The 23,502-nt window shown below is 54.7% G+C and overlaps 2 protein-coding genes across 13 annotated transcripts; one reads left to right on the top strand and one right to left on the bottom strand.

Moving 5' to 3' along the window:
* Nucleotides 1-274: 274 nt before the first annotated feature.
* Nucleotides 275-19,749, top strand: CIZ1 (CDKN1A interacting zinc finger protein 1). Of its 12 annotated transcripts, none has more exons than XM_077850871.1 (19): nt 278-496; nt 1,253-1,376; nt 1,609-1,724; nt 3,228-3,299; nt 5,071-5,300; nt 7,488-7,581; nt 7,768-7,876; nt 8,392-8,686; nt 8,771-8,954; nt 9,167-9,285; nt 9,911-10,108; nt 10,774-10,898; nt 12,981-13,068; nt 13,511-13,624; nt 13,831-13,977; nt 15,171-15,240; nt 15,446-15,567; nt 15,920-16,075; nt 18,601-19,749. In XM_077850871.1, exons 1-19 carry the CDS (start codon nt 343-345, stop codon nt 18,691-18,693), a joined length of 2,610 nt encoding a protein of 869 aa, XP_077706997.1. In that variant the 5' UTR covers nt 278-342; the 3' UTR covers nt 18,694-19,749. The 12 variants fall into 12 exon arrangements, with proteins under 12 accessions (XP_077706999.1, XP_077706998.1, XP_077706991.1 ...); XM_077850869.1 differs by adding an exon at nt 16,547-16,605 and having other exon boundaries at nt 8,392-8,954; nt 18,637-19,749; XM_077850870.1 differs by adding an exon at nt 16,547-16,605 and having other exon boundaries at nt 8,392-8,954.
* On the bottom strand, nt 17,253-20,711 carry BBLN (bublin coiled coil protein). The gene is made up of 2 exons (XM_077850876.1): nt 20,524-20,711; nt 17,253-17,731 (listed from the first exon to the last, which is right to left on the bottom strand). Exons 1-2 carry the CDS (start codon nt 20,600-20,602, stop codon nt 17,559-17,561), a joined length of 252 nt encoding a protein of 83 aa, XP_077707002.1. The 5' UTR covers nt 20,603-20,711; the 3' UTR covers nt 17,253-17,558.
* Nucleotides 20,712-23,502: the final 2,791 nt, after the last annotated feature.

Raw genomic sequence — 23,502 nt, 5'->3', positions numbered from 1 at the left:
CACGTGGGGGCCAAGCACGGGGACGCCAAGATGTGCGGCCGAGGGGTAATTAGAGTCTTTGAGGGCCGGGTAATTTCAGGGTCCGGATGAACGCGGTTTTCACCTTGCACTCAGCCCTCCTCGCCCCCTCCCGAGTCAACTCGAAGAAGCACCTGGAGACGGACCTCCCCACCCCCTTCTGCCCGCTGTGCCCGTCACCCTCTCGCCGGGCCAGTCCTCGAACGTGCAGCGGCCGCCTGCACGGCCCCTCCCACCCCAGCCCCGCGCGAGGCCTCCGGATCGCGGGACAGTGGCAGCCGCGGGGAGGTCGGTTGGGGTCGGTCCTTCTCGAAGTTGCCCGCGATGTCCCCGCCAGCCGACAGACCCCTCCGGGAGAGAGACGGACCTCGGGCTCGGAGCCGCCGGTTCCAGGGGCGGAGGACGCGGGGCGGAGGGTCTGCGCTGCCGACGGCCCCCTCTCAGCCCACGGTCGCGCCCGCCGCAGCCGAGGCGCCGGGTAAGCGGGGGCGGTCCCCGCAGCGGGACCCGAGCGCAGGGCGGCGGGCGGCGCCGGGTCCTCCGCTCCTCCAGAGGGCGCTGCGGCGGCCGGGTCCGCAGGCCGTTCTAAGTGGCCAAGCCCCCGCGGAACCGCGAGCTCCGGCCGCCCTGCCCGCTCGCCAGTGGGGGCGGGGCGATTGCGGGGGGGTTCGGGGAAGCGAGGTGCGCGGGCCCCGCGCGCCTGGTGGACGCGTGCAAGGCTCAGAGGCCGGCTGGCTGGAGGCTGCGGGCGTCGCGGGCAGGTGGGGTAACCGGATTTGACGTGGGTTGCTGGCTGGATCTGCAGAGGAAGGGGTTAGCGGAGTGGGGGGCGGAAGCCTGCCTCCCACTTTGTTCCGAGGCCAAAGCGAAAGATTGGGGTTCTGTTATTGACGCAAAATAGGCACGAGGGAGGGGTGTGGTGTGGAGAGGGGCTGGCATAGTGTTGGCGCGAGAAAGGCTGGGGGTGGGGGGAGGTGCGCTTGGGTCTGACGCCCCTGGAAGGACCCAGCCAGGGGAGTCGAGATGGTGGGCCAGGTTGGGGGGGACTTTTGGCAAGATTTGCGGAGAGCGGCGGGAGGAGGGGTATTGAAAGCATGAGGGTGCAAATGCTGCAGGCTCTTGGCAGGACTGGGGTGTGACCGTGAAGCTCAGCGGGCCGGTGTTTGAAGGCCATGGGTGGGCCTGGATGGGCACAGAGGCAGGTGTCGTGGCTTACCCCATGTCCTTCCTTCAGCCACCATGTTCAACCAGCAGCAGCAGCTCCAGCAGCTCCAGCAGCAGCAACTCCTGCAGCTCCAGCAGCTGCTCCAACAATCTCCACCGCAAGCCCCGCTGCCCATGGCCGCAGCCGTCAGCCGGTGAGTTACCCTCCCGAGGGGGGGTGGTTTCAGCCCTGTCACTCAGGCCCCTGGCGTGGAGACCCCGTCCCAGCCCTTTCTCCCAGGGACATCCCTGTTTTTCAGTCTTGAAAGCCATTAATTCTCACCTTAAGAGGTTCCTCTGCAGTAGAGAGGGGCTGAGAATGGAGGTGAAGGAAGGGGGGGGGTCTGACTCTCCCAAAGCCCTCTGATACCCTCTCCCAACACACAGGGGGCTTCCCCAGCAGCAGACACAGCAGCAGCTTCTGAATCTCCAAGGTGCCAACTCTGCCTCCCTCCTCAACGGGTCTGTGCTACAGAGAGCTTTGCTTTTGCAGCAGTTGCAAGGTAGGCCTCTTCTGACTTCTTAGTGGCGTGCCCTAGCATCCCCATTTGCACTAAATCCCACCAAGTCCACACACCAACTCTGAGAGGGAGCTACTCTTGGCGTCCTAGTTTGCAGACAAGGATTCTGAGGCTCCAGGAAGTGGAGTCCCAAAGTTGTCTCAGTTGGACGCAGGTCTGATTGCAGAGGTGTGCCCTTGGCCACGGTGCTGGCTCTGCAGGCAACACTCAGCATAGCTCGTTCTCATTCAGATTAGATGAGATGATGGATGAAAAGATCTCTTCGGACCACCCTCTGCCACATCCCATGCGACAGATAAGGAAGCCGAGGTCCAGAGCTGGGTCTGGACCAAGTCCTTGCCCTGGGTCACTCAGCTATATGAAGGCCTGAGCCTTCTGACCCCTGCATGTCTGAGTAGGTGCCTCTAGCCCTGTGTAGCTTGTGTCCTTGTCTGTTTCCCTACGTGGAGAGCAGCTTCTCAGCTCTTCCTTCAAAGATGCTGTTCCAGATACTTATGGCTCATGTGCAGACCCAGCCCTTCCCACGTGGTAGCTGTGGCTTGCTGCGTGGTCCTTCTGGGCAGTGCACTGTCCTGAGACCTTTACAAACACAATTCCTTGACTCTGCTGATAACCCTGGGGGTAGCTGAGAGACACACTCATGATCCCATTTTATAGATGAAAAAACTGAGGCTCAGAGAAGAATCATGTGTTCACAGTCACACAGGGAGTAGGTGTGGATTAGAAAGAGAGTTAGAGCCCAGGTCTGGCTACAGAGCTGTGTTCTTACATACTAGCCTGTCCTGCCATCCAGCAGAGTACACTGCCAAGTCAGAGGATGCGATGGCTGTCACTCTTAGGCCTGCCATATGGGCGTGGAAGGTCCTGGAGTGAGTTGATTTACAAATGATCAATGGATAGGTGGAGAGAGAAAACCACACTCAGGGACCCACAATATATACATATGTATTTCCCCTTTTTTTTCTCATTTTAAAAGTCACACTTTTCAAAGAAAAGTGAAAACAAAAAAACTTTTTTAAGAGAATAAGGAAACCCACATTGTTATAGACTCCCCTCCTAGAGGAAACAACAACAACACTTGTCAGGGTTTTGGTGCATTTTCTCCATTTTTTTCTAGGCTCAAAGTTGGGAATTTGTATATGATTGTGGTTGGTTATTGACATGTAAGTGAAAGGCTGAACCTTACTTCTTTTTCATGGAATAGAATGGCATGATCATTTACCAGATGATTTGAGCATCTCCGTAAAAGTTATTTTTTAACGGCTGTTTGTATTCTACTGGAGGGCAAGCACTCATGTACCAAAACTCAGCTGCTTCTTTTTTCTTTATTTTCTTTTTCTTTTTTCTCTGTTTTAAATAACATGGGGATGAATATCCTGTTTGAGACTATTTCCTTAGAATGTATTCCCAAAAGTAGAATAGCTGGGTTGGGGGAATGGATGTTTTATGGCTCTTGATAAGTATTGCCAACTTGCTTTCCCAAAGGACTGGACCAGTTTGCAATGCCACCAGCCACGTATGACAGTGCCGGTCTCACCATGCCCACGGCAACACTGGGTATTATATACTTTTTTATATATACATGTATATACATATGATTTACTAACTTGGTTGGCAAAAAAAGCTGTATCATTAATGTTTTAGTTTACATTTCTTGGAGTGCTAGTTCAGTTTTTTTGTCTGTTAAACATTCGTATTTCTTTTTGTGACTCGTCCATGTCCTTTGTCCATTTTTCTTTTAGATCTTTTAGATCTCTTGATCTTTTTAAAGAGCCGGTTGGCATTCTCTCTGCACATATATGTACATGTATTTGTTTTAAGTTAATGCTAACTGAACACTTACGGTATACCAGGCACACTTGTATATCTCCTTGAATCCTCATAAAACAGTGAGGCAAGCGCTATTATTATCCCATTGTACAGATGAAGAAACTGAGGCTAAGAAGGAGGAATTGATTTGCTCACAGAGCTTTGGTTATAGAACCTGAACTAGCTGTTAGAGCTAGTCCTCTGATCCATGTCCTCAACCCCTGTGCTTCCTGTCCCAGCTTTGGGGCAAGGATTTGAACTGTCTTTTATGGCTCAAATACTTCCTGAGCAGTGGGCCTCGGAGCTAGATGAGGTGCCTGCCCTTATAGGAGTTCCCACTGTGGTTGGGTGGTGGGGAGTGGGAAACAGACAAGGAAAAAATTGTGCAGCTAGTCCTAGAACAGCTGGGGCCTCTGGAGACACAGAGAGGATCTGAGAAGGCCTCTCAGAGGATAAACACCTGAAGGGAGATCTGAAGGATGACCAGGAGATAGTGGGGGGCAGAATAGCCGGGGCAGAAGGAACAGCATATGCAAAGACCTGGAGGCAGGAAGAAATGAGGCTTGTTGAGGGATGCACAGAAGCATATAGCTGGAGTGTAGTGGATGCATGTGTGGGGAAATGGGCAAGAAAGGAAGCCTGGGAGGAGGGCAGGGCCAGACCCCTGCACGGTGAGGAATGGGCTCCTTTCCAAGCAGCAGGGAGGTATGGAAGGATTTAGGCAGGTGGAGAGGGGTGGAGGCAGAATGAGCAGAGACCCTGGGCAAGCTGCACCTCTGCTTTGTGCCTGTTTTGTTATTGGTAGAGACATAATACCTATGCTATGCTGATGGTAGCTGGGTCGAATGACTGAGGTTGTGCATGGGAAATGCTTAGCAAGTGCCTGGTTCCCAGTAGATTTTTTTTTTTTTTAAGATTTATTTATTTATTCATGAGAGACACAGAGAGAAAGGCAGAGACATAGGCAGAGGGAGAAGCAGGCTCTTTGCAGGAACCCGATGTGGGACTCAATCCCGGACCCCGGGGTCATGACCTGAGCCAAAGGCAGCCGCCCAACTGCTGAACCATCCCTCCAGTAGATTTTTGATGAGGGTGGGGTGAAGGGGGATGGGAGAGTATCTTCTTATTCCAGGGACCAGTCAATCAACTCGCTGGTTCTCCCTATGGGTACTGTGCTGGGTCTTTCACATATCTTAAGGTGTACCCTAAAGCATACCCCAGAGGGTGAGTGAGGTTGCAGGGGAGGCTGACCAGGGAGGCATCTGGAGGGGGAAAAGCAGTGTCCCTCTCCTCAGCTGGAGCAGAAAACCAGCCCTAAAGTCCCCTCACCGCCAGTGCCTAAGGTGGGAGTGGGCCTCTGGTGCTCATCTCTCTTCTCTGGCTGTTGTCGTGTGGGAAATGTCCCTGTCAAAGTCATCTGTGTGTTGTTTCCATGATGCTTTGGGGCACTGACACCTGACCCCGGCCTCTACCATGTGACCCCATTGTAATCCCTCTTCTCCCCTCTTCCTGCCCACAGGTAACCTCCGTGGCTACGGCCTGGCAACCCCAACCCTGACGGCCCCCAGCCTCACACCCCCTCAGCTGACCACCCCAAATCTACAGCAGTTTTTTCCCCAGGCAACTCGGCAATCCTTGCTGGGTCCCCCTCCTGTCGGGGTCCCCATGAACCCCTCCCAGATCAACCTTTCAGGGCGGACTCCCCAGAAACAGGCCCGCACTCCCTCATCCACTACTCCCAATCGCAAGGTGAGTGGCAGTGGGGTACAGCGGATGGGGATGGGGTAGGAGGTCATACCTGGGTATCAGCCCAGTTCTACCCACGTGGCTCACACTGGCCTTTAGGCAGGTCACATCCCTTTTTGTCCTCAGTTTCCCCATCTGTAAAAAGAGGGGGGTAAATTGACCTTGTCTAGTGTTTCCCAAATTTCAAATATTCTTGCATTGACTTTTGCCATGTCCAGATACCACCAGTACCATTATTTACCTAATATTTCTCTCTTTGTAAACACCTGGAGATAAAAATGACACAGGACACTATATTAGTTTTAGGTGTCCTGTGGTGGTTCTCTGTAAATCCACGCTGCCCTGTAGAAAGAAAATATGAGCCATATACGGAATTTAAATGTCTCTCTCTAGTCATCACATCAACAAAGTAAAAAGAAACTGAAGAAACTGGTGAAATCAATTTTACTAACAGATTTTAGTTAACTCAATATGTAAAAAATATATATGTATTATCATTTCAACTTTTATTCAATATTTTAAAAAATGGTCGGGGCATTTTACATTCCTTTTTCTTTTGTAGCAAGTCTTCAAAATCTGATATCTCAATTTGGCTTGCTATGTTTGGAGAACTCAAAAGCCTGAGCCACCTAGCTTTAAATGAATTAGGTTCTTGTCGGTTACATTTATTTCACAAAGAAACATTATGTCACTACCTGAAATGTTAAAAAAAAAAAAAAAAAGTCTAAGTTAATTGTTGTAGGTGGAAGTAAAAGAAAGGTAATTGGGTAAAACAATGTTACAAAACCCTAAACTCTACATGTTGCCATCCTAAGGTTCTGGAGCTGCACCCCTAGCTCCTTGTGCCTTGCCCAGTGTGGGTGTGGGTGTGGGTGTGGGTGTGGGTGTGGGTGTGTGGGTATGTGAAAGGTGCCTCTCTCTGTCATAAGCTGAGAGAAGCGAGGAGATTTGCCTGGGGATAACTTCCTTTCAGGGACTGTCCTGTGCCCGAGTGTCCTGACAGCTCCTCACACACAGCACGCTCCTGGGAGCATTCTGGGCAAGGCTGGCGCCCCCCTTCTCAGGTTCTGAGGCCAGCTCACACCTGGAGGTGAGGCATTTCCCTCCAGAGAGGGGTCCCGGCCTCCAGCCTGCCAGTTGGGCCTGTCTTCACATGTTCTTCTTGTCTAGTGCTCCTGCCACTCATTTGACATCTGTGTAAACTGAGGGTCAGGGAGTGGTGTCGAGACAGACCCAGTCCCCAGGCCTCCTGACTTACAGGCCAGCAGTGCTCCTGTCATGCAGGGTGAGAGCCAGGTCGTTTCTGAAGGGCATGGAGTGCTGATGTGGTGCCCGTTTCCACTGGGAGCAGGTTCCTTCAGCTTAGGAGGAGGGAGCAGGGGCTAATTGGAGCCCAGGACCAACCGGAGTCGTGCATTTATTTAACAAACATCTCTAAGTCCTGTAGGGGCTTCTGTTGTAGATGGTGCATCTAGCCTGACCCTCCCGGATGTCTTAGGCTGAGGAGGGTAGTGACAATGGCGAGACATTAATGCAAATAATGTTCCCGCCAATTATTTAAGACTGAAATATTCCATAAAGAGGAAGCCCAAATTCCTTTGGGAACCTGTATTCTGGGGTCAGGAGGGCTTCTTGCAAGAAGTGCCTTTGAGGCTCTGGGTGAAGGCCTGGGATGGGAAGAGGCCTAGGATTTGGGGGAACCAGAGAGAAGACCAGTGTGGATACCGAGAGGGTGAAGGGGAGAGTGAGGAGGTGGCTTGGGGTGGGGGCGGGGGGACAGAGGTCCAATTGGATGGTGGGTGGGGGAGGTGGTTTTGGGCTTGGGTGAGGAAGGAGTACTCTAGAGTCAGAGGAGTCATAGGAGGATTTTAGCCTGAAAGACAAAAGACATGATCAGGTTTGCATTTTAGATGGATTCTTCTGGCTGCTTCATGGAGAAGTCACTTGGGGAGTCAGGAGGGGCCCTCTGTGTCCCCCAAATCTGGGTTAACAGCCATGCAGCTGGATGGACCTGCCTAGACATGATTCCTGGGGTGCTTAGGATCATCTCTGGGCAGCTCTGGGCCCACCAGAGTCCCCAGGTCCCTTCATCCCCTAGGAGACTGTCACAGCTACTCTTGAGCCAAGGTATACTTAAGGTTATACTTAACTGGGCAGCAGATGTCAAAACTAGTTTCTGAAAGGAAGCAGGATTCTTATTCTCAGACAATGCCTGTGGAAGATGAGTCAGACCCCCCAGAGGGGTCTGAGGAAGCTGTCGCGCCCCAAGCAGACACACCAGAAGGTAAGACAGGGAGGCTGCTGGCCCTTTGGAGAGGATACAGGTTGGGGCATGTGGGTGCAGGGTCGGTGTTGGAGGCAGACCTGGGAGGCGGGGCCCTTGGGGGGAGGGGGAGCCCAGGCCCCATCTCTCGGAGCTAGTTTGTACTCTTCGTGGCATCGGCAGTCACTCATCTGCCCTCCATTCCAGACCAGGATTCCCCACCCTGCCCAGATGGCATTGCTAAGGAGAAACACACTGTAGCACCTGCTCCCGAGTCTTGTGAGGCATCTGAGCCACCAGCTAAGAGGTCAAAGAGGTAAACCATGCTGAAAACCCCCCCAGGGCCCAGGTGCCTCGTACTCTCATTCTTGCAAAGGCTGGGGGTGGGTGTAGGTGGGGTCAGGACCCTTCACGGAGCTGGAGTAAGGAAAGGGCCTTGATGTCTGGCTTGAAGGAAGGTCAGACCCAATTCTGCATCTCACTGGAGTCTCCAACCGGAGAGTCTCCAATGTTTTCTCTGGCACTGAGCCACCTGGAGGCAGGCTAGGTGGGCGGGTCAGAAAGGTGAACATGTGCATCTGGGACCTCAGAATGGGCAGAGGATGGGAGACTTTACAGGGCCTTGGATACATATTAGCAGATGTGGGAGGTGGTGGGTGAGTGATCCTCCCAACTTATTTAGGTACACTGGGGCTGGCAGAGCTGCGGGGGCTTGCCCCAATGCCCAGCTTGTACGTGCTAAAACTAGGATGGAACTGGGTCTTGGCCCTTTTTGAGGAGCCCCTGGGGCCAACGGGGAGATACTGGAAGATATCTTTGGATCCTTCCTAGCTCAGAGTTGCCCACGGAGAAGGGGCTTCCGGGGCAGCCGCAGGCCCGCACCACAGCCCCGAAGCAGACACAGACACCCGAGCTGCTGCCTGAGCTGCCAGAAGCCCGAGTTCTGCCACGATTCCAGCCCCGGGTTCTGCAGATCCAGGCCCAGGTGCAGCCGCAGACGCCGCCACAGGTGCCTCCCGTGGACATGCCAGTGCAGCGCCTCCTGCAGAAGCAGGTGCAGACACAGACCTCTCCAGACCATGTGGGGCCGCGGCAGGTGCTGAAGGAGGCAGAGCCGCAAAAACAGGTGCAGCCACAGGCACATTCCCAGCCCCTGGTGCAGAAGCAGCCACAGCTGCAGAAGCAGGCACAGACGCAGACGTATCCTCAGGTCCAGCCTCCGGAGCAGCCACTGAGACAACCTCCAGGGCAGCTGCCAGTGCAGGCACCTGACCCCACTGAGGGACAGCCTCAGGCCCCGCTACAGGTGTCAGTACCAGCATTGGAGCAAGCCCCGGTTCCGGTTCATTCCACAGAGCTGGAGACGCCTCCTGATAAGGGAGATAGTGGAGCTGGTCAGTGAACACTGGTTCCCGGTTGCCTGGGGATGGGACAGCTCTGCCAGGACCCTTTGATCCTCCCCCTGGTGCTGTCCAGTCCTGACCATGGTTCGGGGCTGTCCCCACCAAAGGCTTCAGGATCCTGGCTGTGGGGAGAGAAGGTGGCTATCAGCCCCACCCAGGTCCCTCTGGACCCTGGTGGGAGATGGACCCATCTTTCATTTCAGGCCTGGAGGAGGCCTCGCCAGAGCCAGAGGGCGCCCAGGACAGCATGGAGAGTCAGGACGAGTTGACCAGTGGCCTGGATGTGGGAGAATGTGAAAAAAGGGCAAGAGAGATGCTAGGGGTGGGTAGACATGCTCCTGGGACTGCACGGGTACTGTGGGGCCCAGTGGTGGGATGGCCTTCCCGCCCCCACCCCTAGGCCCCCTTGTGTGCCCCACCCCCACCCCCACCACTGGGGCCCGTCGGCAGAGCAGACTGGGTTTGACCATTGCTGTGTTGCCTTCACACACCTTTGCTCTGAAGAATCAGAGGTGCTTTTGGTGACATGTCCCTTCCAACCTGTTCATCCCCAGACTATAGCCTTGGTCCCCTCCCGAGGTAAAGTGTTCTAGGGGTAAAGCACAGAGCAAAAGCCTGTGCATGCAGTTCAGGTTCCAGCTCTATCTCATAGTGCAACTGTGGTCAAACTCACCCCCTTCTTTGTACCTCGGTTTCTCCATCTGTCACGGGAGGATGGGATGGGGTGGTCTTTACAGTTGGGTGGGCTTAGGCTTGAGTCCTGGCTGTAGTACACCCTAGCTCTGTGAGCCTGGGCAGTCAGCTACCAGCTCGGCACCTCAGTTTCCCCATCTGCGAAGGGGGCTGTTGGGAGGGTCTGGTGAGATGCTGCTTCCGGATGCTTGGCACAGGGGCTGGCCGACCATAGGTACCAGCTGGTGGTAGCTCTGCCCCTGCCTCTGCTGCAGGTGTGGGGTGCCGGGGGCTCCCTGAAGGTCACCATCCTGCAGAGCAGTGACAGCCGGGCCTTCAGCACTGTCCCCCTCACACCCGTGCCTCGCGTTGGCGAATCCACATCTGCCACCCCTGCCACTGCCAGCACACCCTCTAAGCAGACCCTCCAGTTCTTCTGCTACCTCTGTAAGGCCAACTGTAGCAGTCAGCAGGTACTGCCGGCCAGGTCCCGGGAAGGGGAGTCCAGTGGGCAGAGTGGGGGTGTCTATAGGGTGTGCCCGGGCCTGGCTGCCGTGCCTTAGTGGCCCTGAGGGCCCTGTGAGCACCATTCATGAAAGCCATGCATGCATCTGTTCTGAAAACATTTCCTGGCTAGCCAAGAAGTTAGGATCTTAGAGTCCAGCAGACAGGTCTAATTCAGCCCTGACTAGGTGTGTAGAAGCCAGATGGCGAGTTCCACTCCTTATGCCTCTGTTTCCTCATGCATCAGATGAAGAAACATTTAGAACCCACCTTGCTGGGAGGTTCTGACGATTCAGTGACTTGACATTGAAATCACGAGCCCCTAGGCCCAGCCCAGAGCGAGTGTAGCCTTACCAACAGCGTTATGCTCCTAATATTATGACCATTTGCTGTTGCTGCCTGTGTCATCCTGAGCATAGCCGTGGGGTCTGGAGGTCATGTCCTTGTCCCTGAGGAGCCCACACAGTGTCCAGGAGGAGCAGCAGAAGCTCTGGCTGCTGTGTGCTCACTGGCCCCCAGAGGGCTGTAAGAAGCATGGCCTCAGCGGCAGTGGGGTGACCATGAAGCTGCAGGCCTGTCCTCTGGGCCCTGTGCTCGCCCACTGTTCTGGGGCTCACTCTTCATCCCGCTGCAGGAGTTCCAGGACCACATGTCGGGAGCCCAGCACCAGCAGCGGCTCGGGGAGATCCAGCACATGAGCCAAGCCTGCCTCCTGTCCCTGCTGCCCGTGCCCCGGGATGTCCTGGAGAGAGAGGATGAGTGAGTGGGGGGATCTCTGAGGCATCGTACTGGGGGGTAGACAGTCTCGTGGGCCAGGCAAAAGCTGAAAGGGGCCCTGAGTCCAACATCTGCAAGGTCTGCCTTTGGGTCAAGTGTTGCTTTCTGCCAGAGGCCTCTTTACACCACTAACTGTTTATACCTTTGGACCTCAGTTTTCCTCATCTGTAAAACGGCTTGGTGAAGTGCAAGAATTCATGAACTAGATAGTCTCTTAAGGTTCCATCGAGGCAGGAACAGTGTGACTACCCACATGGGAAGGAAGTGGTTTGTGGCACAGACCCCTACTTCCCTGGCATATGTGTTAACTCCAATCAGGGGGCTGGATCTTATGGCCTGATATTACAGCTACCCTGTATTTCCCCCTTTCATTGTCATAGGGGCTTCATTGATCCTATTTATGACCCTCCTGGAGTCCAGGACTAGCTCTTGGGCTAGGGGTGCTGATGGAAGCTGGAAGACCTTTCACCAGCAGTCACAGGTGCCTACAGGGAGGGGAGAAGCAGGTTGGCACTGCCTTGGGCTGTGCTGGGGGGCATGGGCTCCATCTTACAGGATAGCTGCCCCTCAGCATCAGGTCTCCTAATTGTTCTGGAGAATATAGAAACAGCTTTGATGTGCAATCTCCCAACTTTAGAATGCTAGCAGCTAGTTTGGAATCAGAACGAAGCAGGGCCTAGGGAGGCTGAATCAAACCCCTTCATGGGGCTGGACGGGCCTGGAGGCAGTGGGGTGGGGACTCTGCCTGTGTGCTCACAGAGGGTCACAGCTTGGAGCTCCCTGCTTGCACGGCCTGGGTGGCCTGGGTAACGGAGTGCTCCCTCCAGAGGCAGCAGTGTCTCTTAGGTGGTTCTCACTTTGAGAAGAACTTTGTGACATGGTGGTGTAGCACGTTCTTGAGCTTTAAACCTCCCCCTGCTCAAGGACCTAGGAATTACACTTAGGTGAAGAGATCATAAATACAGAAGAAAGATGACTCCCAAGGATGTTCCTTACAGAGTAACATTATGGTAAAAAAATTTTAATTGGATGCTGTCTAAAATCTCCATACCTGTGGGATTAGTTAGATCAGGCTTGTCTGCTTGATGGAACAGCTCACAAATAGGGCAATATGAGGTAGTTCATGAGACTATGGAAGCTCAGTTGTGCAAAGACAGATCTTGTGACAAAAGAAAAGTCGAGGGATCCCTAGGTGGCTCAGCGGTTTAGCGCCTGCCTTTGGCCCAGGGCGCGATCCTGGAGACCCGGGATCGAATCCCACGTCCGGCTCCCGGTGCATGGAGCCTGCTTCTCCCTCTGCCTGTGTCTCTGCCTCTCTCTCTCTCTCTGTGACTATCATAAATAAATAAAAATTAAAAAAAAAAAAAAAAAGAAAAGTCGAAGAATGTAGCCCATCCTGCGAACAGGCTTTAGGTGTAGGACATTCACTGAACCGTCTCCTGATGACGTCTTCCTATGAAGCCTGACTGGGGCCCCCGAGGCCACACAGAACATGGCAGTCCTACAGATAAGCTTCCTTCATGCAACGCAGTCAGAAGCTCGGGGCTGATGCCGTGCCCAGCCCAGGGCTCTAGGATAGAGTCCTGGCCTCCCAGAGCTCATCACAGTCCAGTGGGAGCAGGGATGGGATCGGGTCCTCCCTGTCCGTTGTAGCAAATGCTGTGGTGGTGGCCCCTTAGGGCACCAGAGGGTGGTAGGGGATGTGGGGGATAGGAGGGGGTAGGTCCAGGGCAGGGCAGGAACAGCTCCAGGAATGACCAGGCATCTACATTGAAGGATAAAGAGGACTTTCCAAGGCCAGGTATGCTCAGTGCTGTTACTGTCCTGCTGGCCTCCTGGTATCCCAAATGCTTCCAAAAATCTCTTCCCCTGCCAGCCTTCCTTGGTTATTATCCTGGTGTAAGCATTCTTCCAGATGCATCTCTGAACCATTCAACAATGAGTTTCTAAAAAAACATCCCATTGACATTGTACTGTATTACACTTATGGAGCATTTGGGAGAGCGGCTGTTTTCCCAACAAGAGCAGTGTCACACTATACTTGTTTTGATTGTCGCCATTCAGAGAGCCCCCGCCGAGGCGCTGGTGTAACACCTGCCAGGTCTACTACATGGGAGACCTGATCCAGCACCGCAGGACGCAGGACCACAAGGTATGAGGGCTGGCAAGCTGCGAGGGTGCCCACAGGGGCTGTCTCCCAGCCCACGGTTGGGGGGTGCAGTAAATGGCAGGCTTTGTCTCTGCAAGGCTATCACTCCTAAGCATGGCTTCTCAGGGCTTCAGTGTCTCCATCTGTCCAATCAGGCAAGGTACCATCTCACCCTGCCAGTCAGCCAGAGTTCATGGGGGTCCTCCTTGGCAGCCACTCTCTCTCCCTGCCCTATGTCCGTCCTCTGTTGCCATCTGCCATCCCATCTCATAGCCCAAGGGGTGGGCAGGGGGAGTACGTGCCCACATTCTGGTAAAGGAGTGGAGCACAGCCAGCTGATTACAAATGTGGTGGCCTGTAGGTGGGATATGAGGTGTCAGGGCACAGCTGGGATGCACCTGGGGACACCATCTGCCACCCACTTGGCCTGCCCTCCTTTCCACAGATTGCCAAGCAATCCCTGCGACCTTTCTGCACTGTTTGCAACCGCTATTTCAAGACCCCCCGCAAGTTTGTGGAGCACGTGAAGTCCCAGGGGCACAAGGACAAAGCCAAGGAGGTAACCCAACCCAGCTCCCTTGGAGGACATAGGCCTAGAGAGGCACAGAGCCTTGGCCAAGGCCACACAGTGAATTGAGGTTTATCCCAGCCTATACTCCAAGACGTCTGGAGGGATTGGGACTCTCAGGGGTGTGGTAGAGGTGGGTGGGGTGGCACCTCAGCTGCCCAAAGCTGACCTGAGCCCTGGCCCACTCCCCTGGGCAGCTGAAGACACTCGAGAAGGAGATAGCCGGTCAAGATGAGGACCACTTCATCACAGTGGATGCCGTGGGCTGCTTTGAGGGTGATGAAGAGGAGGAGGAGGAGGAGGATGAAGAAGAGATCGAGGTTGAGGAGGAATTCTGCAAGCAGGTGCTTGGGGGCAGAAGGGGTGTGGGAGGCAGACTGGAGGCTGGACTCCCAGCTCAGAGGGACCTCACCCCATCTCTTTGGGGTCAGGGGGCACTGTGCTAGCATTTGTAGGCACAAATGCATGACATGATTTAGTATGAATAGGATTGTATCCCATATGACCAAGTGTAAATGCACATCATGAGGATGGCAGGACGGCCAGCAACATGTGAGAGCCTCGAAACCTGGCTGAAATTTTGATGTCAAGGAAGGGAAAGGGCTTCTTAGGCCAATAAGGGCTTGGGGGTAGCTATGTGGGGTACACAGGAACAGTCAGTGCCAGATGAGGATGATGAAGATAGTAGCAGTCAACACTTTTTTTTTTTTTTTTTAAGATTTTATTTTTTTATTAGAGACACACAGAGAGAGAGCAAGAGAGGCAGAGACACAGGCAGAGGGAGAAGCAGGCGCCATGCAGGGAGCCTGACGTGGGACTCCATCCCGGGTCTCCAGGATCACACCCAGGGCTGAAGGCAGCACTTAACGGCTAAGCCACTGGGGCTGCTCCAGTCAACACCTTTTGAGCGTTTGTTATACACCAGGAGTGTACCAAGCACTTTCCTGGCTGAATCTCACCAACTTGGGTGCCAGGATGTGACTCCAAAGCCTGTGCTCATAAGGTCCCAGCTCTACTGCCTCCAATGAGCGAGGAGCTGGAGGAGCTTGGATTCTTTTCGTTTAAGAAATGAAAAGCAGGGATCCCTGGGTGGCGCAGCGGTTTGGCACCTGCCTTTGGCCCAGGGCGCGATCCTGGAGACCCGGGATCGAATCCCACGTCGGGCTCCCGGTGCATGGAGCCTGCTTCTCCCTCTGCCTGTGTCTCTGCCTCTCTCTCTCTCTCACACTGCGTGCCTATCATAAATAAAAATAAATAAATAAATTAAACAAACAAACAAACAAAAAAAGAAATGAAAAGCAGCTGCTCTGAGCCAGGCACTGTGCTAGCTGTGGGGATATGTGGGGATCAAGCCCCTGCCCTCCTGGGGCTTGCCCATTGCAGTCCAGAGTGGTGAGGGGCAGCCAAAGGGGCCATTGTGGATGGGCTGTGGGTGGTGGGGTGCAAGGGTGGCCTTCAGCCCCAAGCAGGCCCCACCTGCATCTGGGAGGAGTTTGGGGGAACCTTAGAACCAAGGCCCACACTTGTGTATTTTCAGGTGAGGTCCAGAGATATATCCATAGAGGAGTGGAAAGGCTCAGAGACCTATAACCCAAACACCGCATACGGTAAGACCCTAGCCCTGACCCCACCTGCAGAAGCAGAGGTCCTCGGGCCCAGCCCCCAGGGCCCAGCCACAGCATCATGGCCGGGCAGCCTCTCCCCTTGTCCTCTTCTCTCCTACCTGGAGGCCGAGTGAGCAAATGGGCTCCTAGAGAGAGTGGGATGCCAGGTTGGCATGGGGATGGGTGCACAAACTCTGCAACCCCACAGGCGTGGACTTCCTGGTGCCCGTAATGGGGTACATTTGCCGCATCTGCCACAAGTTCTACCACAGCAACTCGGGAGCACAGCTCTCCCACTGCAAGTCCTTGGCCCACTTCGAGAACCTGCAGGTGAGCTGGGCCTCCTGCCCCACTCACCCATCCTAGCTGATGAGTGCAGCCAGCAGCCAGCACCCCCACCCCCCCATCCTTGTGCCTAGCCTCAGCCCATGGGCACACCCCCCAACAAGAGGGCCTCCCCCCAGAGGGAATCTGAGCAGGGGTGGGGCCCAGCCCTTTCTGCTATTGTTCTGTGATGTGGGCCAGGCCCCAGGAGGCTGAGTGTATCACAAGGGTCACACACACATATAAGGTCACATGGCATGCCCAATGCAGTCTCAGTCAAGCCGGGGAGGCAGCTGCCAGCAGGGCGTGTTACCAGGTGGGGAGGAAGCCCTGCCTCATCTGCACCTTCTGTGTCCAGAAATACAAGAAGGCCAAGAACCCCAGCCCTACCAGCAGGCCCGTGAGCCGCCGGTGTGCGATCAACGCCCGGAACGCTTTGACTGCTCTGTTCACTTCTGGTGGCCGTGCACCCAGCCAGCCCTGCAGCCAGGATACAGCTAAAACCCCCAGCAAGGTGACAGCCCAACCCCCTTCGCCCCCACTTCCCCGGCGCTCAACCCGCCTCAAAACTTGATAGAGGGCATGCCTCCTGCCCACCCTGTTTGGGTCTAGGTCTGCTATGCTTTTTAGAGTCTGTGTGGAAATTCTGATGTGGTTGGTGTTTTTACTGAAAATCAAATAAAAGAAGGTAGTTTGGCCACATAATGCCCACCAGCCCTTCTGTCTGGGTGGACGGCGGGAGGGAGTACCCCAGCCAGCTCTCAGCCAGCACCCACCCTCTTTAGGCATGGTGTGGTGGCTGAGCTGGAAGGCCATAGGCCGGCTCCCTAAACAGGGCTTGTGGGGTCACAAGGTGCTCTCTCATAGCCTGTTTCCCTCTTAATGGGGTGATCAGGGCTAGGAAAACCTTTACCTTCAACCAGATCTCATTTAATCCTCACAGGGACCCTAGGGAGCAGGTCTTATTATGATCCCCAAATTATAGGTGGAGAAACTGAGGCCTAGTAAGATCAAGTGACTTACTTGCTGGAGGCCATATATCTGGTGAGTGACCAGGATTTGCCCTAGGCCAGACCTCTGGGCCCCTCCGCTGGCCTCTCTCCATTTGGACCCCATGGAAGCTGAAAGGCAGGAGTGGGGGGCCTCCCTGACCTCTGGTTCTGAGTCTGTGGTTCAATAGCAGGGGCCCGCCCTTCTTGTCAGGCAACCCAAAGAAGAATCAGCAGCAAATGGGGCCCAGGAGTTGGTTCTTTGGTTCTGGTATTTCCCCCATCTGAAAAAACCCTTAGAGGTAGACAACCTGACCAACCCTGTTATTGGCCAACTAGGAGGACTGAGGCCAGGAGCAAGAGGATGATGCCCAAGGTTACACAGCATGAATATGTATTGCCTGTCTTAAAGAAAAAAGGCCCTAGGACCCAGAGAAGCTGAGTGTGTCTACAGGGTCACATAGCACATCCGATGCTCTTGGCTGGGCTGGGCAATCACCTGCTGTCCAGGATGGCACCGGGCGCGGAGGAAGCCCTGCCTCACCTTTTTCTTGTGTGTCCAGAAATACAAGAAGGCTGAGAACCCCTATCAGCAGGCCCATGATTGCCAGCACATGATCAGTGCCTAGAATGCCCCCACTGCCCTATTCCCCTCTGGTGGCCAGTGGGGTCCTCAGTCCAGGATACAGAGGAGAGGCACAGTGGTGTTGGAGACCCGTTTAATGTGGACGCTCAAGGCCTGGGCAGAGTGAAGAGTGCCCCAGAACTGGGCAGGCAGGCAAGGTGGGTGGGTCGAGGGCCCACACCTGACCCCAGGAGGGGATGTCGGATGTTGGGGGCTGGCCCAGGCATGCCAAGGGGAGTACCAGAAGGGTGTCCAAGGCAGGCAGACCCACTGGGGGACCTGTAGGCCAGCCCCTGAGCAGGTGTTGAAGCCAGGTGGTGAGTGCCTAGGCCAGAGCCTAGCCCAGGGAGGCAGGGTTGGAGCTGGCTGGGAGCTCCCAAAACCTAAGGACTGGCATCAGGAGGGGCCTCCCCAAGCTGCTGCTGGAACTCAAGGCGTGTCTGCCGGTTGGACTCAAGCAGCTCCTGGAGGCGGGCATGGAGGTGGTCATTCTTCTCCTCTAGGTGGTCTAGACAGGAGTTGATCTGGTCCAACATGGAGTTGATGGCAGCATATTCTGGGAGGAAAGGAAAAGAGAGCCAAGGTCCCATGTCTCCTCAGCGTTCACAGATACCCTCCCCCACACTGTTCTCCAGTGAGACAAAAGGGCTTTGGCCAAGTCTGTACTCCTTTCTGACCCTCTGTGTCACCATCTGGAAAATGGGTGGAAAAAAAAAAGAAAAAGAAAAAGAAAGAAAGAAAATGGGTGGATACCACAAGTGAAAGGCTTTGGAGAAATAATACCTTGTTTCTAGGATTAGGGTAGTCAGGGGGAGGTCAGCCAGGCAGTATCCTACCAGGATGCCTACCAGGTGCCTAGTCTCCTCTCTACTTCCTTCATCAGCTGCCTAGAGGCCAGAGCCCACCTTCAAGCCCACCTAGAGGCCAGAGCCCACCTCTGTCCCCCTGCAGGCCCTACTCTCCAGCTCCTCTGAAGCTCCCCTTGCCCTGAGGAAAAAGCACCACCTAGATTCCCAGGCCCCACCCCCTCCAGCCCCACCTTCCACTCCCTTTCCTTTCTTGTCACCCACCTCTGCCCACCTCTGGTCCCCTGAACATGCTGTTGCCTCTGCCTGCAATGCCTTCTTCCTTCCCCTCTCATCCTTCTAGTCTCAGCGTGGATGCTGCCACAGGGAGCTTTCCCAATGCCCCAGATGGGATCACCCTTCTAGTCCCGATCCCCTTGCCCTCCACACACCTCCACAACCTCTGGCTTGTCTGATGTGAGTGTGTGCTGCTCTGTCTCCCCCACCAGACTACAGAGCTCATGAGACGGGGAATGTTCTTGTGTTCACTGCTCTCCCCGATGCCTTCACTGTCACATAAGCACTAGTTGAATGAATGGATAGATGCATGGATGAGTGAATGAAGCCTCTGACTTTCTAGCCTTTCTGCATTTGCTCACCTGTCTCTGCCACTCAGAATGCCTCAACCACAACAGCTATTCAAGGACCAGCTCAAAAACGCCTCCTCTTCTAAGAAGCCTTCCCTGGTCTCCACCAGAAACCATCACTCCCTCCTCCATGGCCACTCCTGACCTGCCTCTCAGCAGCACAGTGTCCCTTAGGATCCAAGGTCTGGGCCCATGCCCACTGCGGACCCAGTTCTGAGCCAGCCCATGACTCAGATATACTCAGCTGCCAGTCTGGGACAAAGGGGAAGTGGCTGGCAGTGTTTGGAAAAAGTCAGGGCTGGAGGAGTGTATCTGGGATATGCGTGCAAGTGTGTCTGCATTCTGGGGGAAGAGCACCACCGCCCAGAGCTGGCACACCTCTCCAAGGACAGTCTTGGCAAGTCCCTGCTGGATATTAGAGTCCAACCCCCTTGTGGTACAGATGGGAACAGAGGCCCAAGAAGGAAGGGACCCACCCAGGATCCTCCAGCTGGTTGGTGGCATAGCCAAGATTCAGAAGGAGCAGGGGCACTTGGGTTTTGGTCCCAGCCTCTGCTCCACCCCAGCAAGTTACTGGATCTTTTGGGAAGGCAATGAGGCCTGGGATGTTGTAAGGATTCCAGTATATTAAGAACTCAGACAGGGTCTGGCCACAGCAAGTACTTAGTAAATGGTCATTACTATCAACACTCACATTCTGTGTGCAGAATGGGGGAGGCGGGTGGTGTCTCCACACCACTGGGGCCAGGCTTTATCTGTGCCAAGGGCACTTCCCAGTGTTAAGCCTTTGCCTTCTGCCTGGGACAGCCACCTCCCCACTGCACTAAGTCCTGTGAATCTGCTAGCATCCCCTCAGTGTGACACGTGAGCGGCTTTTCCCGATTGCTCCCACTGCAGGCTTACTTACACACATCTGGCTGCTGTTCACCTGCAGTGCCCAGGGCAAACCAGCCAGCCTGCCACTTACCACCCTGTGGAAGGTCCTCTACCTCTTTATTAAAAGCAGACCCCGGGTGATCAAATTGTGATAGATGCACAACTCTGAATATCCTAAAGCCCACTGACATGTACGATTTAAATGGATAAATTGTATAGTATGTGAATTATAGCTCAATAAAGCTGTTACCCAAACAAAACAAAAAGCGGACTCCATACTTATCTCACGTTTACTAAGTCCTGCTCTCCCACTTGAGAAACCAATCTTTATTTTACTAAAGAGAATAATAACCACTCACCAAAGAACATTTGTATGCTTCGAACCTATTAGCTATTTTCCATTTGTTTTTTTCTTCATTTAATCCTGACACATTGCAACGCAGGAGATACTACTCATTATTCTTGTTTTACAGATGGGGAAACTGAGGCTTCCCAAGGTGAGAGGGGAGCTGATGGTTCTCCCTCCACCTCCATTCCCACCCCCCCCACCCCACCCCTGCAGTGCTGTGCAGGCAACAGGCTGCGCTGTAAGCAGGTCACAGGCGCCAAGGCTCCAGGGCGCACCGGCCAAGGTGGCTGGGGAAGCTGACGCAGCAGGCCTGTCGCCCACCCAGACAGCCCCTCCGGCTAAGCCAACACGGCCCCCCGCCCCCCGCCAGGAGCCTCCGTGTGCACACGGACGACACGGACTGGCTGGAGCAAATGTCTAAAGGGCGAGTGAACCTCAAGTGGCCTCAGTTTCCCCAACTGTAAAACGGGGCCGGTTGCCCGCAGTCCCTCAATGCTGCGGTTTCCAGGGACCCACTCCCGGGTGCTCGCCCTGAGCCCCCGGGCCGGCGCCTGCAGCCGCAACCCACCCAGGGGCGAGGGGGGAGAGGCTTCTGCGGTCCCCTCCAAGCCCCCCGCCTGGCCCCGGCCCCCCTCCCCAGGAGGGCAACCCTGAGAAAGCAAAGGTCGCTTCGGTAGTCCCCCCGGGTCACCTGCTTCCCCGAAGCCGTCGTCCTCGCCTTCCGCGCCCGCCTCCACCGGCAAGCCCAGGTCCCCGTTGGGGCCCGACATTGCGGGCTCGGGCGCCGCGAGGGCCGCGCGACGACGGAACGCGGCGACAGGCCCGCGGACGGCCGGCGCCGGGCGGAAGGTGGAGGCGCGGGATGGAACGCGGCGCCGGAAGAGTCGAAGCGCGGGCGGAGCGCGGCAGGGCGGCCGGGGCCCCGCCCCGAAGGCCGGAGCCGCATGGCGCGAGCCCCGCCCCGCCCCGCCCCGCCCCCAGGGCTCCGCCCCCGGCAGCGGCCAGACCACGCCCCCACGCCCCAGGGCCCGCCCACTTCCTGCCTCACAGTCGCGCTCCGCCCCCGAGCCCCGCCCCTCTCCCGGCCGCGGGGCGGGGCCATCCCGACTGCCCGCCCCGAAGCTTAGGCTGGACGCCTGGGCTCGCCGCTGGGGCCCGCGAACCCCGCAGAAGCGCGGGGCAGCCTGGCGCCCCCGCTCCGCCCGTCCTGCAGCTGGGGACCTGCGAGTCGGCGAGCCGGCGCCTCCACGTGGCTTTGGAAGAGAAAAATCTGTAAAATTTTTCTTTCTTAGAAATTTATTTCCCCCCCCCCCCAAAAAAAATTTATTTCCTAGTTCTGGGCAGCCCCGGTGGCTCAGGGGTTTAGTGCGCCGTCAGCCCAGGGCGCGATCCTGGAGACCCGGAATCGAGTCCCACGTCGGGCTCCCTGCATGGAGCCTGCTTCTCCCTCTGCCTGTGTCTCTGCCTCTCTCTCTCTCTCTCTGTCTCTCTGTGTCTCTCATGAATAAGCAAATAAAAACTTAAAAAAAGAAAAAGAAATTTATTTCCTAGTTCTGCAGAGATGGTTGTATTAGATGTTCTCTATCATTTAATAATATACTTGTGGACTAAAAGATATAAGTGCTGTATAAAATCAGCCAATTATGTTACACTAGCATATCTGCCTTTATTGTGTTTGTCATTAGCCTGAATAGAAAGGCCTTTAAAATTGATTTTTTTTTTTAGAAAGCATTTGAATGCATTTTGTTTGGTATTGTGTTTATTCAATAAAGTAATTAGTGCTAAGTGTGAACTGAGACGCGTGGCTTTGGAAGACTTAGGTTCACGGCCTCGGTGAGAGTCATAGTCTGTGTTGGCCCAGAGATGTGCGTGGCTTCAGGATAAGGCTGGCCCAGCTGCCATCACCCTCCACCCCTTTTGCCAGCTGAGAAAGGGAGGCCTGCCCAGAGTCACCCACCAAGCCACTATCACTCCTGAGCTGGACCCAGAGGTATCATCCTGGCCAGGGGTCCAGCTGAGTCAGGCTTACTCATGGGACTCCTGTAGCTGCCCGCAGGCCCCATGGCTACAGCAGTCGTTGCTGGTCTCACACTGGTGGTTTCTGTGGTCAGGACATCCTTAGGATAGGGATCAGACTTGGGTATGTCCCCAACCGCTTGGCGTTCCATCTGTCACCCCTACCTTGGCCGGGCACCAGCTATCAGCTGTTGGGTGCCAGGGTCACTGCATTCCATTGTGGCACAGCCCTGGCGGCCCAGGAGCCCAAGCCCACAATGTCCGGCCCCAGTGGGGACCTGGGTATGTCCCAAATGATGACAACAGGGAAGGATCCTCTGTGTCCTAAGGAAGGTGGAAGTGAGGTGGAGTCCACAGCCTACAGTCAGAGCCACCACTGACTTGCATACTGGCAGCCCTACCTTCTCCCCCCCTCCCCCCAACCAGGTGGGTGAGTGGAGGTGAGGCCTACATTGAACCAGTGAGCAGGATTGAGAAAGAGGTCTGGGCATCTGCCTTTGGCTGATGGGTTGGAGGCCTTCCTTAAGACCACAGCATTTCACCAACCAAGAGAGCAAAGCGCGGTGTGTCCTGACTGGCACAGAAACACCTGTATCCTCATGTGGCACGCAGGTCTGCAGAGACAGGGCAGAAATACAGGTCATCTATGTGGACGTGCTGACATAATCCAAACACTTTTATCCCTTTAAGTTTGAGACATCCAAACAAAAACTGAGGCATGTGGTTTTCTCCTAAATGTGAAATCACATGTGGGATCACAGGACCTGACTCTGTATCTAAACCAGGGGACAAACTTGCAGGCTCCAGGGCAAGGGGATGGGCAAACAAACCCTCAGAAAGTCACGTAGTTTTTCAGAAACATGCCTAGGCATGCACAGATACGCATACCACAGGGACACAGCAGATAGATGCGAATGCTCATGCACAGAGCCTGCACAGGGATGCATGATGCACACATCCACCTGTCTGAGTGCCCAGCTGCCCTCGGGCATGCTCCTAGTTGGTTAAATGCTATGGTCCCAAGGAGGGCCTCTCCCTCTGGTCACCTCACTCCCTCACTCAGGGCCCATAAGCCAAACCACAGGACAAAACAGCCACCTACTCCATCCAGCCCTGATGGGGGAAGAGAGTATGCCTTGCTGCTACCCTGCCTCTTGAGTCCTCGTTCACCTGTCTCCCCATCTCATTAGCCTTGCCATGATTCCCTCTCCAAATCCAATGTAGTAGTCTGCCCCCAAAGATATCTGGATCCTAATCCTTGGAACCTGGGAACAGTACCTTATTTGGAAAAAAAAAAAAAAAAGAGCCTGTACAGATGTGATTACATGAAGTATTTTGAGATGAGGAGATTACCCTGGATTATCCAGGTGGGCCCTAAATGCAACCATAAGCGTCCCAGTAAAGAGAGAGGCCAAGGGAAATTTGACTACAAACAAGAAATAAGGCCATGTGAGGACCTCAGCAGAGAGAGATATTTGGAGATACCATGCTGCTATCTTTGAAGAAGGAAGAAAGAACCCCAGGGCAATGATGGGGATTCTCCCCAAGAACCTCTGGAAGAAGCACAACCCTGCTGACACTTTGATTTTAGCTATGAAAGTGATTTCAGACCTCTGGCCTCCAGAACTATAAAAGAATAAATGTGTATTGTCAT

The sequence above is a fragment of the Canis aureus genome, chromosome 16 (assembly GCF_053574225.1).
Source record: "Canis aureus isolate CA01 chromosome 16, VMU_Caureus_v.1.0, whole genome shotgun sequence".
Lineage (NCBI taxonomy): Eukaryota > Metazoa > Chordata > Mammalia > Carnivora > Canidae > Canis > Canis aureus.
Note: the sequence above shows the minus strand (reverse complement) of the source record. Positions and strands in the feature narration are given on the sequence as shown.

Coding starts and splice junctions, on each gene's coding strand:
- CIZ1 (XM_077850864.1), top strand. CDS start 343: ATGTCCCCGCCAGCCGACAGACCCCTCCGGGAGAGAGACGGACCTCGG. Junction 10,109..10,773: donor CCAACTGTAGCAGTCAGCAG/GTACTGCCGGCC, acceptor ATCCCGCTGCAG/GAGTTCCAGGACCACATGTC. Junction 15,568..15,919: donor CCCACTTCGAGAACCTGCAG/GTGAGCTGGGCC, acceptor TTCTGTGTCCAG/AAATACAAGAAGGCCAAGAA.
- BBLN (XM_077850876.1), bottom strand. CDS start 20,602: ATGTCGGGCCCCAACGGGGACCTGGGCTTGCCGGTGGAGGCGGGCGCG. Junction 17,732..20,523: donor CGACGGCTTCGGGGAAGCAG/GTGACCCGGGGG, acceptor CTTTCCTCCCAG/AATATGCTGCCATCAACTCC.